We start from the raw sequence: 16,569 nt of genomic DNA on the forward strand, positions 1-16,569 counted from the left end.
CTTGCAAAAATCCCCCTTGTTCCATGAAGTTTTCTCTGGCTAATGAGAAGAAATAATGAATTCTCCTTGCTTTTTCTGTCTTTGTAATATCTGTGAATACTCCTGTACTCATCCCACTCAGTTTGCTTATACTTAATATTAATGGATTCTTTCTTTGCCTTTATTTTTGTACTTATTCAATATTGTTTCTTAGATCACAGAGAGTACATTAAGTCATTAACTGTACAGGTAACTAGCACAATGATATTCATATGCTACAATTTTCAAACAACTTCTAAAACAGAAGTTAAGCATTGTTTGCGACAGCAGGAAAAGATATATTCTGAGCAACCTAATTAGCAAATGTTCCTCAGTGTAAATTATATTTATCCTTCCTCTTAGAGCAGAGGTTTTGAGTTAAGTTAAAGGATTTTTTTTGGTTTCACAAGGTTTAGGGCTTACAGTTTAATCTTTGGAGAATATATGTTGTCTTTTTTCCAGGTAGAAGAAGCAGATGATTGGCTTAGACATGGTAACCCCTGGGAGAAAGCTCGTCCAGAATTCATGTTCCCTGTCCACTTCTATGGAAGAGTAATCCATACTCCGAATGGAACAAAATGGGTGGATACTCAGGTACTGAACACTTCATTACACAGAATATCCATTTTACATAATCTTATCTGGATTTTGTATTATTCCTTCTGACAGCCTTCAGAAGTCTCTCACATGCTATCTTTTTTTTTTTACAAATGAAGTAAAACAAGCATGGAGAGAATAAGTCAGTTGCTGAAAGTCCTGTAATAAGTCAACAATAGGACAAGGATTAGAATTTAGCCCTGAGGTGCTAGCATCTCTAGACTCTTGGGGGTTTTTTGATAACCATTTAACAGGAAGGATGGCTAAGATTAAAAATGCCTCTTGTTGTTTTGCAGTCAATTTGGTTGATTGTGTACATACATGTATATACAATACACACATATAATATATACAAGTATATATATTTTATGCATGCATATGTTATGTATAACAATTTTACATATAGTTTATGCTATTTGTTATGCATATTATTTATATATCATATGTATTACATATATATTTTGTATATACACATGCATATATATTATATGTGTGTATATATATGTACATATGATCTTACATCAAGAAATTTCAGATGCCAAGCTTCTGGAAAACCAAGGAAATATTACTCAAATGCTTCAGTTAAAGACACAGTAATCATGTTAATGACAGATATGTTCATAATAGCACTGGTAATTTTCTCACCTAATTATATGTAAACTTTAGTTGAAGTTATTTTCCAAAGTAAGCAAATTAGAAAACTTTGAAATCATAATATTATTGTACAGATCGTTTCTACACTGTTTCAATACTCTATGAGAGTTGGTGGCTTTCTGTTAATAGCACAGGTCCCACTGCCTTAGCTGAGTACAAAATGGATTAAATTTAGAGAGCATAATGACATTCTTCAGAAAGTGCCCAGAAATTCAGGTGGAGGGGGTCTGTTCTTTTGTGGCTATGAAGACAAATTTACCAAGATTGAAGTAATCTGAGATAATCAGTTCTCAAATCCAATATGATTTTCTAGAATTAAGTAACCACCTATGACCATTCCCAGATTAATAGCCAGTGGTAACAGAAAGCACAAGGTCAAGTGCGCTTTGTTCATAAAGCAGGCAGGGAATTATCTTTTTATTTTATTATGCTCCCAGAGCCAGAAAGACAAATTGATTTGAAAGAAAATGAGTCTCAATCTATGAATTACTTTCATTTAATTTTAGAGTCAGTGTGGTATAGTAGAAAGAATGCTAGATTTGGAGTCAGCCTCAGTTCAAATCCCACTTGTGCTATTTATTAGCTTGTGACCTTGAGAAAATCACTTGACCTTCCTATATCTTAGTTTCCTCATCTGTAAAGTGAGAAAGGTTGGACTAGGTGACATCTGAGGTCCATTCCAGCTCCAAATATATGATCCCATGATTAATCACAAATTGCTTTTTAAAAAAATCTTCCTGGACCTTTATTTTTCATTAAATTCTTTCATTCACTTACATTGACTAATGAAACCTATCGTGAAAATATTACTTGTGATATAGAATCTTATTATATATATCTTGTAAACCTCATGTGGTCAAAATTCAGAGGGCAAAATGATAACTCAAAAGGAATTTCAGCATAGTTAGACTGGAGGAAATACAATGGAAAGAGACTAGAAGAAAAAAAAACCCAGGTGATGGTGCTGGCTTCAGATCCATACATAGTTTTTGAACTTGGTGCAATTGCCACAAAGCAGTCCTAGGAAAGCTGCAGGAAAGGTAGCTTCAGGTAGCAGTGAGTTTGGGCACAACTTTGGGTAGGGATGTGGGAGTGCAATTCTGAGACATCATGAAGCTGCTGCTAGAAAAGATCCCCAAACCCAAGAATAAGTAGGCTCTTTGGTAGCTTTCAATTTACTAAATTATTCTTGATGACTAAGTGCATAAGTTACTTGTTCATTTACACTTGGCATTCAAGAAGCTTGATTACAGAGGGGGTTAGCAATGGTAAATGTTTTAGCGAACAAATAGATGCTTTTGGTGAGGGGGCTGAAATAGGGTTTGAAGACAACCCTTTCAAAACATCATATTTAAACTAGAAAGGGCCATAGGGAACTCATCTCTTTCATTTTATGGAGGAAAGAAGTGACTTGCCCAACATTCCAATAGAAGGCTTATTCAGTTCCTACTCATGTGGAACTTATGTGGAATCAGATGAAACTCTCTTAGAGCTTTAACAAAGGAAGCAATCCAGAGCCCAGGTCAGTGTCAGAGAAGACTCCTGCAGTGTCCTACCTACTAGTCTTTCAGCCAGATTGTGGAAATTTGATGTATACATTGAAGTGTGCACCTATGCTCGTACACACACACACACACACACACACACACACACACACACACACACGCTTCCAAAACAAAAGGACTATCTGGGGAAGTGGAAGGGGCAAAGCTTTGAGAGAAAGACCCTGATCTTCAAGAAGGTATGGTCCTCTAGTTAGGGCCAAGGGGCTGTTTTCTTTCCCACTTTCCATCACCTAAAATCTGCCAACTCCCCTCCCCACCACCACTATCACCTCTTTCCCAGGATACACAGTGCTGAGGGGCAGAACCCTCAGATAGTTCTTAGGTCTAGCATCTCTCTCTCCTTAAGCAAACTAGGTCCTGTTCCATAAAAGACCCTGGGTCCCTTAAGGAGACATTGTGTCCTTTTGTAGACTCATAGGGCACCCCATAACACTTTCAACCTTGGCCTAAGTTTGAGAAGCTAAAAAGAGCAAAAACTTCCATGGAAAGAAAAAGTCCAGATAGGGGAATTAGGAGCTGAGGCTGAGGTACTTATTATTCCCTGTTTGAAAATCACCACTACCCCAGGCCATGTGTGTAGGGTATGGCCCATCCCTAGAAAGTAGAAGTGGTCCATGAAGGACTCCTGGTGTCTGCATTGAGGGAACAGATCCTTTCCTACCTGAAGGCTTGACCAGAGCTCTCATCCTCTTAATTGTGGCCTTTGTGTCTTCTCTCCCCTGAGAAATAATCAAGCTGCTTCCCTAGCAGGAGCCTGCCTTTATCTTCACCTCCCTCCATCCTGGCGGGGCCTCTGGTCGCAGGTCTGCCCTGAAACAGCTCCACCTATCCTTTTTTGTTAAAGAACAATAAGCACTGTAGCTTACCATTTACATTTCCCACTCTGGGGCAAAACTGCTATGGCCCCATCTTGGGTACTGTTCTGAAACTGGCAAGCTATTTTACCTTGTATATCACTTAACATCTCTTGGCCCAATCCATAAAATGAGAAGGCTAAACTACATAATCTCTGAGGGTTTTTTCCATTTTAAAGATCCTATTATTTTATTTCTTGGTTCTGATAGTGTAGGGAATATAAAATGGCTTATTCTACTTCATCACTTTTATGTTTGCTATGAAGCCAGTAACTCAGCTACCTAAGTCTATTTAAGTTCAAATGATGAATTACAGTTGTTCTTTTAAATGTCCAACTTTCTTAAAGCTATGATTAGATCTAAAAAACATCTCTGAAAAACTGGAATAAGTGTCTCCCAATACTTCAATCTTACCAACTCATAAAATGTCACAACATCTGGATTCTATAACAAGTCATCAAACACAAGTTGACAAAGAGGAAGGTCTAGAATCTTCTTGCTTATTTTAAAGAATAGCAATAGTGGAAATTTATGTAGGAGGTTAATTCTTACCAAGTATTATCTCCATTTTATACATAATGAAACTGAAGTTCAGAGAAATTAAATGAGTTGTCCATAGTACTGAAGGCAGAATTTGAATGCAAAGTCTCCCTTATTGCAAGTCCAATTCTCTCTCCATAACACTGCAAGATTGCATCTTTAAAGTTTATTTCTTCCTGAAAGCAATGAGACAGATATATAACTAAGACTTTCCTATGACAATTTCCTTAGTTTCCCATCAGGTCAGGAACAGAATGAGGAATTGGTTTGTAGCCTAATTTGCAAGGCCTAACTTCCCAAGGGGAGAAAAGGCTTCTCAGTTATTCTGTTTAATTATGCAGGTGATCCTTGCACTACCCTATGACACACCTGTGCCTGGATATATGAATAACACTGTCAATACCATGCGACTGTGGTCTGCTCGGGCACCAAATGACTTTAACCTCAGTGACTGTGAGTACTGAATTGGGTTTTTGCTATTTTTGCTATTTCCCTTTTCTAATAATATGAATCTAGTGCTTTTTCTGTGAGATCCAAATAGAGTTTACATGCTAAGCATTTTATATAAAGGGTAAACTTGAGGGAAAGCCTTGATTTTACCATCTTTTCCCTGTACGAGAAGGTATTCTTTTTAGAAAGCACATAGAGCCAAGAAGGCAATTTCCATTGATAGTCACAAGTATGTGACCATTATACCCCCATGTGAAAACATAGAATATAAGCAATTTGGAAACCATTTGCCTTTGGGGTCATTTTTCATTTTCTAGCAGTGATTCCATAAATTACCTAGCAAACATTGTATGAAGTCAGGTAACTTGAAATGACAAAATATTTGGTTTTTCTCACCATTCTCTTTAGTTAATGTCGGTGACTATATTCAGGCAGTTCTGGACCGAAATCTTGCTGAAAATATCTCCCGTGTCCTGTATCCCAATGATAATGTAAGTGATTATTCCTTATTTTTAAGTGGAATCTGGTCTTTTCAGAAAAGATATTTCAAAGTACCCTACTCACTAGTCACACAAATCTGGCCATTTAATGTTGAATTTGACCTCAGGAAATGAATACTTTTTTCTCTTCCATCTGGATTAGACAGATTTTCTTTGCGCAAATGAAGGATTCATCTTATTCATGGAGTCAAAGTTGATACTTAATGTTGAATTGGTGCCCAAATCACCAAACTCAAGAGGTTCTCAGAAAGGATTTAAAAGCAATATTCTTTGTAAAAGTTTAAGTCATTGATTAGATGATACTTCCTTTCCAAATAGAAATTTCATCTACAGGGTCAAAAGGCCTCTCTTGGATCTGCATTTCAAGTCTCTTGGCCTTTTAAATCAACTAGCACTATTAAGATGTAAACCACCAAACCTCAAGCATGCATTAAATATATACCCTATGCCAAGCACTGTGTTAGGTGCTCGAGAAGATACACTGGAAATAAATCCCTGCCCTAATGGAAGTTATAATCTAGTAAGAGGATAAGATGCCAATTCGTAGCTATGACATACAATATTACTTAATATGTACATTAAAAAGTGAAAAACAAAAACAAGGTGCTGACTAAGGTCTAAGGGGGAAAATCTTACCAACAAGGGAAATGAAACTTTGAAGTGTTTTTTAGTTGCATTTTAATAGATAAGTGGAAATTCAACAGGTGAAGAAGGTGAGAAAAGGGATTATTGACTATGGGAACACCTTAAGCTAAGGTGTAAAGAGGCATGAGAATACATATTGAGGAAGAAAAATTTGTGGAGGGAGATAATATGAGATAGTGTTGCAACAATCTGCTAGCAGCTGCTGAAGGGGTGTAAGACCCACCAACAACCAGCACACAGAAAGCTGCCAACACAGGTTCTTTTGACCTGCTTTACTAAGAAAAGTAGCATAAAGGGGGTTAACAATCTTATTTCAATCCAACATACAAATATCATTCACTGAGTTCAGGGGAAAAAGCCAGCACCCTGAACTTCAGAGCAAATACAAAGAAATTGCAAACATCAACAGACAGACCTTGTCTGATTCAAATCTCAATGCATAGTTACCAGGGTTTAACAAAGTCCCAACATCCAGGTTTACAAGCTGGAGAGCTCTTAACTATAGCTGCCCAAAGTTTCCACATCAACACACCTCCAAGAGTGAGAGCCCCTTGCAAATAGCTCTGCTCTCTCTTTTTATATACTCTTTAGCCATCATCAAACGTCATCTGAGTGACCAGAACTCAGGTTCCTAGTATTGGCTCTGGTCTTAGCAACTCCGTTTAGGACCCTGGGGGCTTCACATCCACACTGGCTTAGCATCTAGTAGATAGGGGTTTGGGCCTGGGGTTTAGCACCTAGTAAGACTCAATCAAAGACACCCAACTTTATTGATATTACAGATAGTTAATCTTTCACCTAAGACGGACTGACAGAGGGCTTTGAATGTTAGGTGAAACAGTTTCCACTTAAATCCTAAGGCAATAAGGAATAACCTGAAGATTTTGGAGCAAAGGAGTGATTACCAGATATATATTTGAGAAATATTATTCTAGCAACAGTGTGAATGTTGGTTTGGATGGAAGAAAGAAAAGAGATGGAAAAATCTGCTAGGAAGCTATTGCAACAACGTAAGCAGGTGTTGATGAGAATTTGAATTAGGACAGAGATGGTAGGAATAAAGATGAGGGGAAAGATGGGAAAGTTATTATAGAGTTTAAATCAACAGAAAGTAGAAATTTATTAGGGAGCAAGTATCAAAGATAACACTAAATTTATAAACAGCAAGAGACATAAATAGCGAAGTCAGAAGAAGGAATAGGTTTAGGATGAAAGAAAATTAGCATAGTTTTGGACATGTTGAATTTGGAGAGTCATTCATTAGGGGAGTGTCCAAGTAGAGGTATCCTGTAGGAAGTAAAGGTGTGTAGCTGAGAACAGAGGTGAGGGACTAGAGATACAGATTTGCAAGTCATCTGTAGCGAGGTTATATTTAAACCTAAGAGAATGAATCAAAGCAACAACAGAGTGTGTTGAGAAGTCCAAGGACAGATCTTTGGGGATACCCACATTAAGGGGTCAAGGGGTTAAGAATCTGTGAAGGGATCAAAGAAGAAACTACTAGAGAGATAGGAAAAGAATCAAGAGTTTATTGTGCTTCGCAAGCCAGTACAAGATAGAGTATCTAGTAAGAAGGTACAGTCAGCAGGGTCAAATGCTAGAGAGAAGTTTAGGATAAGAAGGTCCGAAAAAAAAAGTATGAATTTAGTGACTAGAAGACAATTGGTGAACTTAGAGAAAACAATTTTTAGTAGAGTGGGCAGGAAATGAAAACTTTAATGCAAGGGGCTGAAGAGAGATGAAGCCTATGGACTCCTCAGAATAATGTTTTTTAAATGCGTAAAATAAAATGCAAACTAGTTATATTGGCATATGGTTATCAAGATCATTTTTAAAATAAATTCATAGACCCCAAGTTAAGAAACTGTGCTGCTCTGTGATAAAATAGAAATTCTGTTTAGTTTTGTGAAGTCCTACACAAGCTGGCCTCAGCTTACCTTTCAAGTCTCGTTAAAGACTCCTTCATTGTGTGATCCATCCAAACTGTCCTTTCTGTTCCTCTCTTATGACCCTCTCTCAGTGCCTTTACATTATCCAGCTTCAATGCCCCCTTGCAATATACTCCCTCCTTACCTTTGCCTCATCTTCAGCATGAATCCTTTCCTGATCCCCCCATCCATTAGCATCCCTCCTCCCAAATTATTTTATATTTAACTCTTGTGTATAGTTGTATTTATTAACTTTTCACTTACACTATCTATATCTGTATATGTACATTATCTCCTCCATTAAAATGAAAGTTCATGACAAGCAGAGATTGTTTCATTCTTTGTACTTGTATCTCTGGTGCTTGATATACATTGGGTACAATAAAATATTTGTTGATCAATCAGTCTCCTCCCTGAAGTTTTTGTTGATCATTCCCCCTCAATGTGCATATGTGCAAGTGTGCACAAACATACACACACACACACACACACACACACACACACACACACACGTTATTACACTTTCCTGCCTCAAACTGCTTTTTATTTACTTATCTGTATAAATGCCATTTTTTCTTCTCCTCCTACTCCAATAGAATGTAACCTTCTCGAAAGCAAGTATCATTTTACTTTTGTCTGTGTATCTCTAGCACCTAACAGTTTCTTTCACACAATATATATTTAATAAATATCTGAATTAAATTAAGGATATCCATGAAAAAAAGTCCCATGCCCTATCTTGGCAGCCTCTTCCCATGCCTTTTACTCTATGAAATATACTAAATGTGGTATTTGATTGTAGTTTTTTGAAGGAAAGGAGCTGAGATTAAAGCAGGAGTACTTTATTGTGGCTGCCACTTTACAAGATGTCATCCGACGCTTTAAAGCCTCCAAGTTTGGTTCAACATTTGATGCTTTTCCAGATCAGGTAAGGAGCCTATCAGTGTAGTCTCCGATAATGAAATAGCCAGAGATTTATGGTCAGCTCTCCTTTTCCACTTGAATAGAACTCTCTTCAGATCAGGCAAACCAGAAGTGAACTGTTTAAAACATCATAGCAATAGCCCAAGGTCTCTCGTCTTTTTTATGACATAGATTCCTTTGGTAGTCCAATAAAGATTATGGACCCTTCTCAGAATTATTTTTTAAAGTCAATAAAATAAAACACATAGGATTACAGAAGAAACCAATTACACTGAAATATAGCTATCAAAATATTTTTCAAAAACAAATTTATGGACCCCATATTAAGAATCCCTGCCATAGCCCCTTACAAGAAAACTTTTGATAGAAGATAATAGATGAGTAACCAATATATCTTATGTTATATCTAAGAGAAATAAATCATGCTGGATTATTTGGTTTCCAATGTGTAGGGGAAGATCTATTTGGGATGGGATGCACTTGTTTAGTTCATGGGTATGAAAGGGACCTGAAGAAGTCATTAATCTCTTTTCAAGAAAGTTCCTTCCCTGTCCATCCACCCAAATAAAGACAACTCTGGAAGTAGTTTTAATTATTTGAAAATGAATATTTGGATTCATGCTTCAGTAAAGTAAAATACATACTCCATGGTCCCTAATTTAGTATGGTGTTTCTGCAGGTTGCCATTCAGCTGAATGATACACACCCTGCCCTTGCCATCCCTGAGTTGATGAGGATTTTGGTGGACATTGAAAGATTGCCCTGGCCCAAGGTTGGTAAAATACTTGGATTCATTTTATTTTAAGACTAAGAGATATTGCCAAAAGCACCACTACCTATTTTAATTGTTTATTAATTTCACTAAACATTACTATTACTTCCTAATAAATACCCCTTCACCTCACTAGAATTCTCCTTGTAAATAAATTGGTACAGTTAAGCAAAAACAAATACATTTAGAAATCTGATAATATATGCCTCATATCATTCTAATACTCTTCTCTCCTGAGACAAGAAAGGTAAGTTGCATCATCCATCCTCTCCAGCCCAGATTTTCATGTAAATTTCTTGGTACCACTAACTTGCAGTTTAAAAATGATTGATGTCTTCTGAAATGGTACAACTTGAACTTTTTTCTCCCATTTTGCTTTACTGAAAATGTTAGCAAAAACAAAATCATTAGGGGAGTAAATATGCATAAATATTGAAATTTTTTCACATTTCTTTCAATGGCTAAGAGAGAATGTTCTCAACTAAGAGTATGACAGATAATTAACTATGACTAATTCTAAGTGTTCCCATGGATTTGGAAGCTGATATTGTTAAAAGCTTAACAAAATAAAAGGGGCATTAAGTCACGTGCTTCTCTATAAGGTCTTTTCTTTAAAAAATATGAGAAATGCAAATAGGGTTGTAGAGTAGTAGTTGCCTTCTATCAGACAGACTTAAAAATAGCTCCTTGCCAAAAATGTGGTCCTATTTCCTGGAAATTTGCTATTTCCCTACATTTCAAGGAAAACCATTACTGAAATTAAGTTTATCCAGCTCAAAACAGAGTATTATCCTATGGCCATATCTAAGGGTAACAGAAGCAAGGAGAGATTTTGCTACCTATAGCTGGGGTCTGTGCATATGGAGGTAGCCATTTTTGCTAAGATGGGAAGGTTAACCATTCAATTTCCCCCAGGCCTGGAAAATCACAACGAAGACATTTGCATATACCAACCACACTGTCCTCCCAGAAGCATTAGAGCGCTGGCCAGTGGAACTTGTAGAGAAACTTCTCCCACGACATTTACAAATCATCTATGAGATCAATCAGAAACACTTAGATGTAAGTCTTTTTCAAACCTTCTTACCTTTGCATGTGAGTAAATTTTCTTAAGTTGCAAAAGGGGGTTCTGACTTTTTATAAAATGTGATATCAAATATCATTTAATAGTTGGAATGTTTTTGGTTAAAACTGAAGAAACTTCTACATTTGACCAGGAATCTTGTTTGCCTTTCTAAAAAGATACCCATTTTAAAAGGAACCCTCACAGTATTACTTTTATATTTCTATCATTCTGAGTAGGCTTCATCAAATATGGTACTTGGAAGACAATTCTTGGTACTTAAAAGCTACTTTATTCAAAAGCAACTGACCATTCTTTCTTCCTGTGATTAGAGAATTGCATCATTGTTCCCTGAAGATGAAGACCGTCTCAGAAGGATGTCTCTCATAGAAGAGGAAGGGGGAAAAAGGATAAATATGGCCCATCTCTGTATTGTGGGCTCTCATGCTGTGAATGGTGTGGCTAGGATTCACTCTGACATTGTGAAGACTAAAGTGTGAGCCTTGGTTACTCTGGCCCCTGGCCTAATACAAATAGATTAATTAATTAACTCAGATCCTGTTAACTTGGCTACAGTCAGGGGGGCTGCAGAAAAAAAATGTTTAAAGATGATACTCTTCTACATAAAGTTTTATTGAGAAACCTCTCTTGGTCAATATGTGAACCTACTTTTAGAAACTAAAGGGATCCTTTCCTAAAAAATCTGATATATCAATGTTGTTCAGTCAAGAAGAGGTTGGATATTGCTATTATCAACAGACAATAAAAACTACGTATTTTTTATCCTCCTTCAGACTGACAGTCAAAAACATTAATTATCCTTTTCCCATTTTTTACTTTGCTAGTTTATTGGCTTCTTAGGGTACCCAGGAGTTATGTTGAGGTTTTATTGACTAATCTTGAACCATACTTCCATGATTCAAACTCCGTAACTTTCTGACCCTTAGATTCAAGGACTTCAGTGAGATAGAACCAGACAAATTTCAGAATAAAACCAATGGAATAACTCCAAGGCGCTGGCTCTTGCTCTGTAACCCAGGACTCGCAGAGTTAATAGCAGAGGTAACTATGGGAAATATTGAGTACATTTGTGTGAGCAAATTAATATGTAGGAAATTTGTGAATTAACTCATCTCTTAAAAATAATGATGCATGTGTAGAGACTAATTAACATGAGATCATATCAATGTGGGTCATACTCTCTGATTAGAATTATAGAATTGTAGCTCCAGAAGGTAGCTTAAAAATAATCTATTCCCAAATACTCAATTTACGGATGTAGAAAATGAGAACCTAGGAAGAATAGTTCACTTACGTAACACAGCTAGGCATTGGCAGAGCCTGAACAAAAACCGAAATTTGCTGATTTCTTTTCCAGTTTCTTTCCACTATATGGCTTTCACAAACTTCTGACATCCTATCTAGATGCATCCTAGTTGCTGAATCAGTATAATGATCAGTATAATTACCTCAAATCTCATCATTGTAAATTCACTAGAGTCCAAGAGAAAGAGTTTCTTTATTATGAAGGATTTCAATAAGGACAAAAATATAGGAAAACAAAACCCACACGGATAATGTTAGATACCCAAGAAAATATAGTAATTCAGCAAAATAGCCTAGAATAAGCCCCAAGGCTTCATGACTCCCAATAATGTTCCTTTTACTTCATATGTAGAATCTCCAGTGTTACAGTGATCCATATATAAGGTATTTAAGCAGTCAAATATTATTTTACACATAAAACTGACAGCCTTTTAATTATTAAAAGAAACTATCCCTTTATTGAGCATTTCTCTGTGTAGTAAGTAAATACCACTTGCCACATACTTAGAATCTTTTCCATGTGAAATTATTTATGAATACTGATTAAGTACAGTTCAGTAAACATTTATGAAACACCTGCCATGTTCAACACACTGGAAATACATTAACGTTATCTTTTCCCTTAACATTTGAAGAAAATTGGGGAAGACTATGTGAAAGACTTGAGCCAGTTGACCAAGCTGCACAGCTTTGTTTCTGATGATAGTTTTCTACGTGAAGTGTCCAATGTGAAGCAGGTGAGACTTTGCAGCATGGCAATGTTCACAATGTTCATTATTTTATATCTGTGTTAAAACACTAAACACCAGATGTCTTCAGAGCAGAAGAGCTCTTATGTTTCTATTTCAATAGGAAAACAAACTCAAGTTTTCTCAGTTCCTGGAGAAGGAATACAAAGTAAAGATCAATCCATCTTCTATGTTTGATGTGCAAGTTAAAAGGATCCATGAGTACAAGCGACAACTCATGAACTGCCTTCACATCATTACAATGTATAACCGTGAGTTGGTCCTTTCACTTGCAGTGGGGCCCTTCTAAACCCTTGGGAGTGGAGGAAGCAGCAGTGCCCATGTATGTCTTGTTTACCCTCTTCACCAACTCTTCCCTCTCCCCACTCCCAATCTTTTCTAGGCATTAAAAGAGACCCTAAGAAGCCATTTGTGCCCAGAACGGTTATAATTGGAGGCAAAGTAAGTTTATCTAACTGAATGGATTTTGAAATTGTGGTCTTTTCCTGTCCTTTAGTACATAATAAATGTTTGAGTTGTTTGTTTTCACAAGGCTGCTCCAGGATACCATATGGCTAAAATGATCATCAAACTCATCACATCTGTGGCTGATGTGGTGAACAATGACCCTGTTGTTGGAAGCAAGTTGAAAGTCATCTTCTTAGAAAACTATAGAGTGTCTCTGGCTGAAAAAGGTAGTGTGATAACAATAGCCAACATTTATGTAGCACTATAAGTTTTACACTGTACTCCATATATTTTTCTCATTTGATCACAACTTTGTGAGGTGGGTCCTACCATTATCCCCATTTTATAGATAGAACTGAGGCTTGGAGAGATTAAACTGATTTTCCTAAACTCGCACAGCTATTAAATGTCTAAGGTAGAATGTAAACCCAGGGCTTCCTAAAACCAAATCCTTGAAGCACAAAGTATTCGTCGAGCACTGGGTTTGTACTGGGCAAAGCAAATGGCAATATATGGGTTACATGTCAGAGAGAAAACAATTGCTTCTGTCAAGACATTTGTAATCTAATGGGAAATGCTAGATATATAAGCTCTTTGGTATCACACCTGGGCAGACCTCAAGGTTTATATACCTATCAGACTGATGGTGAGATTGATGTTGCTGTGTCAAAATGAATATTATCATGCTCTATTTCAAATGCATTTCATTGACGAGGAAAACTGAGTGTTGATGCTAAGTACCTGCAATTCTGTTTTGTTGGATGCTGGTCTTCTTTATAACAGGATAAGCCTGTTGGGTTCTTAACCCTTAATGTTGAAGCTCCCTGGATACAAAACTTTCTTCTTGTCATTGCGAGGGAAAACCTAGGAGAAGCTGCTGTCATTTGTTCATATAGGAGCAAGTAAATAGATCAGATTGCCAAGGAGTGAGATTTGGATATGTCTTAGATTGTCACTCTCCCGTAGAAGGGGTTAACATGTGGAGGTAGACAAGTTTGCTTAAAGGCTACACTTCCTTTTTTCATCACTGGCACCCTTTTGCTTATTTATACTCATATGCTTACAAAACACTCCCCATATGCAAATACCTATTCTGCATGCATTGATTTCCCAAGTACCAAAGATATCAAGGAATTATAAAGACATTTGAAAATTGTCATTCTGTGACCTACCAAAACCCAGGAAGACCCCATCATTTCTTCAGGTATCGAAAATTACAAAAATCTGTCCTCCAGGGGGTTCTGCTTAAATCGTTTATAATATAAAATGTACTCTCATAGTAGAGCATTGATTTGGTAGCTTCTATATTCAAAGAGTGTCTTTGGGCAGCACTCATTCCTGTTTTCAAAAATAGAGTTACAGTCAGAATTGTGGCCTCTAGTCCCAAATATGTCTGCATGTGGGCTGTTTCATTCTGAATATGCCAGATGTGAAGAAAGCAGAATAACAATACAAAAATACAACAACCCAGAATAACAATACAACTAGGATTTTAAAACCCTGAACATAATAATAATTTGGGGGGGGGGTTGTTGTTGGTTAGTTTTGTGAGGAAAAGAGCTAGAGAATCAAAGATCAAAATCATTAAATTATATACAAATTGTTGGTAGTTATTCCAGCCACAGACCTGTCAGAACAGATTTCAACTGCTGGCACTGAAGCTTCAGGGACAGGCAATATGAAATTCATGCTGAATGGAGCTCTCACCATTGGCACCATGGATGGAGCAAATGTAGAAATGGCTGAGGAAGCTGGAGAAGAGAACCTGTTCATCTTTGGCATGAGGGTAGATGATGTTGCTGCTCTGGACAGCAAAGGGTAAGGTTCTCTTGCATTTTGGTGATTCATAGTCACAATTCTTGGAAGCCCAAAATTTCACACCAGAAATTTCATAAGGCCTCTTTCAAGTAGATTATTTAATCTGGGGCAATACATGAAGATAAGACATGATATAGGATTGAGTTGTTATTCATAACATCCAACTTCAAGCTGCACTTTAGTAAAACTGCTTCATAGTAGCATGCACGTTGAATTGGATGATAGCTTGGAGGTCTATCTAGTCCAGCCCCTTCATTTTACAGATTAGCAAACAGGCCAAGAGAGGTTGAGTAACTTTCCCAAGTTTACTTGATAGATGAGAGGCAGTATTTGAACAGGTTTTCTAACTCCAAAGTTACTGTTCTATCATCCTGCCTATATTGCTACCTCCCTCAGAGATCACACCCATTTCTATTTGCTTTCAACTTGGCCTAAATCTGAAAAACATGCTAGTTAAGATTTTACTATTCTAATTAATTCACCAGATTCTTCTCAAATTTTGAAAGCAGAGATTAGTAAGGGATCTTGGCCCCAAAAAAGGAAATGAAAAATTTTGCCTTTTTTCTTTTAGTAGAGAGATAGGGAACTCTAGGTACCATAAGATTAAATAAGTATGTTGACTGGATTTGATTAACTGGGTTTTTTTTTATTTTTATCTTTTTTGGTTACAAGGGAGGACTCATTGAGTGGAGTAATATCTGGAAATGATTGTTAGGTGAAAACATTTTAAAAGAAAGTAGTAGTGGGACAGATCTAAATTTGAAAAAAAACAATATGAAGTATTTATTTCCCTTCCCCTGCAGAGGAATTGATTTATATTAGGCCCAAAACCACCAAAACATAATCAAAGTGTGCTTCTGTATGTTTTAATTAAACTGTTGACTTTTCATACACTGAGTTCCCTATCCTTGCATTACATAATTTACCGCCAGGTTCTGTGAATATGTTGGTCTAGCCATCTGCTTATTTAAAATATTTTTTTAATATTTTAATGTAGCCTGCTTGAATATACCCTCCTGTACTCCATTTATGAGAGAGTACATGGTGTTTATGATTTTTCCTAATCTGTTATCATTAGAGTCTTCGGTTACACATAATAACTAAATCACATTTGAAAGGCATTAGGAAAGCTCAAAAAGATCCTTGTACACAATATTATAAGCATGAAATCTGCCTCAACTTCTAATAATAGTTAATTAGAAAGCCATGAGTTTTATACTATTTATAGAATTTCTAATGCTGCTCCTTGTGTATTATATATAACTTTTCCCTCATCAACCCCATCCTTAGGTATGATGCTAAGGAATATTATGAGAAGCTTCCAGAACTGAAACTGGTGATTGATCAGATTGACAAGGGCTTCTTCTCTCCAAAGGAGCCAGACCTCTTCAAAGACATCATCAATATGCTATTCTATCATGATAGGTCAGTATGCAGAATGGAATATATAGGGCATGATTTTGGGAACCTATTTTTTTCCTCACTGGGGGAAAAGACTAGTGCTTAAGCCATGTTAGGTGAGCATGGACTCCAGATCAGAAAAAAGAAGAGTCAGGCAAGAAAAAATTGGGTCTTTATCAAATAAAGATGGTAATGGAATTTTAAAATAAAACTGACAAAGCTTATATTCTGATTTTCTCATGTAATGCTCATGTCCTGCTATCAAATATCAATATGATGGCATTTCTTAAGTACAGAAAAAGCTGTAGGAAATAATGT

The 16,569-nt window shown here is 36.6% G+C and overlaps 1 protein-coding gene across 1 annotated transcript in view; it reads left to right on the forward strand.

Moving 5' to 3' along the window:
• Nucleotides 1-16,569, forward strand: part of PYGL (glycogen phosphorylase L) — a 66,390-nt gene that overhangs the window by 39,339 nt on the left and 10,482 nt on the right. Inside the window, exons 5-18 of the mRNA XM_036748583.1 lie at nucleotides 481-612; nucleotides 4,570-4,681; nucleotides 5,087-5,169; nucleotides 8,554-8,679; nucleotides 9,355-9,447; nucleotides 10,363-10,509; nucleotides 10,843-11,006; nucleotides 11,458-11,572; nucleotides 12,472-12,573; nucleotides 12,689-12,836; nucleotides 12,968-13,026; nucleotides 13,118-13,259; nucleotides 14,643-14,850; nucleotides 16,141-16,275. Coding sequence (XP_036604478.1) covers nucleotides 481-612; nucleotides 4,570-4,681; nucleotides 5,087-5,169; nucleotides 8,554-8,679; nucleotides 9,355-9,447; nucleotides 10,363-10,509; nucleotides 10,843-11,006; nucleotides 11,458-11,572; nucleotides 12,472-12,573; nucleotides 12,689-12,836; nucleotides 12,968-13,026; nucleotides 13,118-13,259; nucleotides 14,643-14,850; nucleotides 16,141-16,275 — 1,766 coding nt within the window. The remainder of the gene's footprint in view (nucleotides 1-480; nucleotides 613-4,569; nucleotides 4,682-5,086; nucleotides 5,170-8,553; nucleotides 8,680-9,354; nucleotides 9,448-10,362; nucleotides 10,510-10,842; nucleotides 11,007-11,457; nucleotides 11,573-12,471; nucleotides 12,574-12,688; nucleotides 12,837-12,967; nucleotides 13,027-13,117; nucleotides 13,260-14,642; nucleotides 14,851-16,140; nucleotides 16,276-16,569) is intronic.

The sequence above is a fragment of the Trichosurus vulpecula genome, chromosome 3, assembly GCF_011100635.1.
Source record: "Trichosurus vulpecula isolate mTriVul1 chromosome 3, mTriVul1.pri, whole genome shotgun sequence".
In the NCBI taxonomy this organism is placed as follows: Eukaryota; Metazoa; Chordata; class Mammalia; order Diprotodontia; family Phalangeridae; genus Trichosurus; species Trichosurus vulpecula.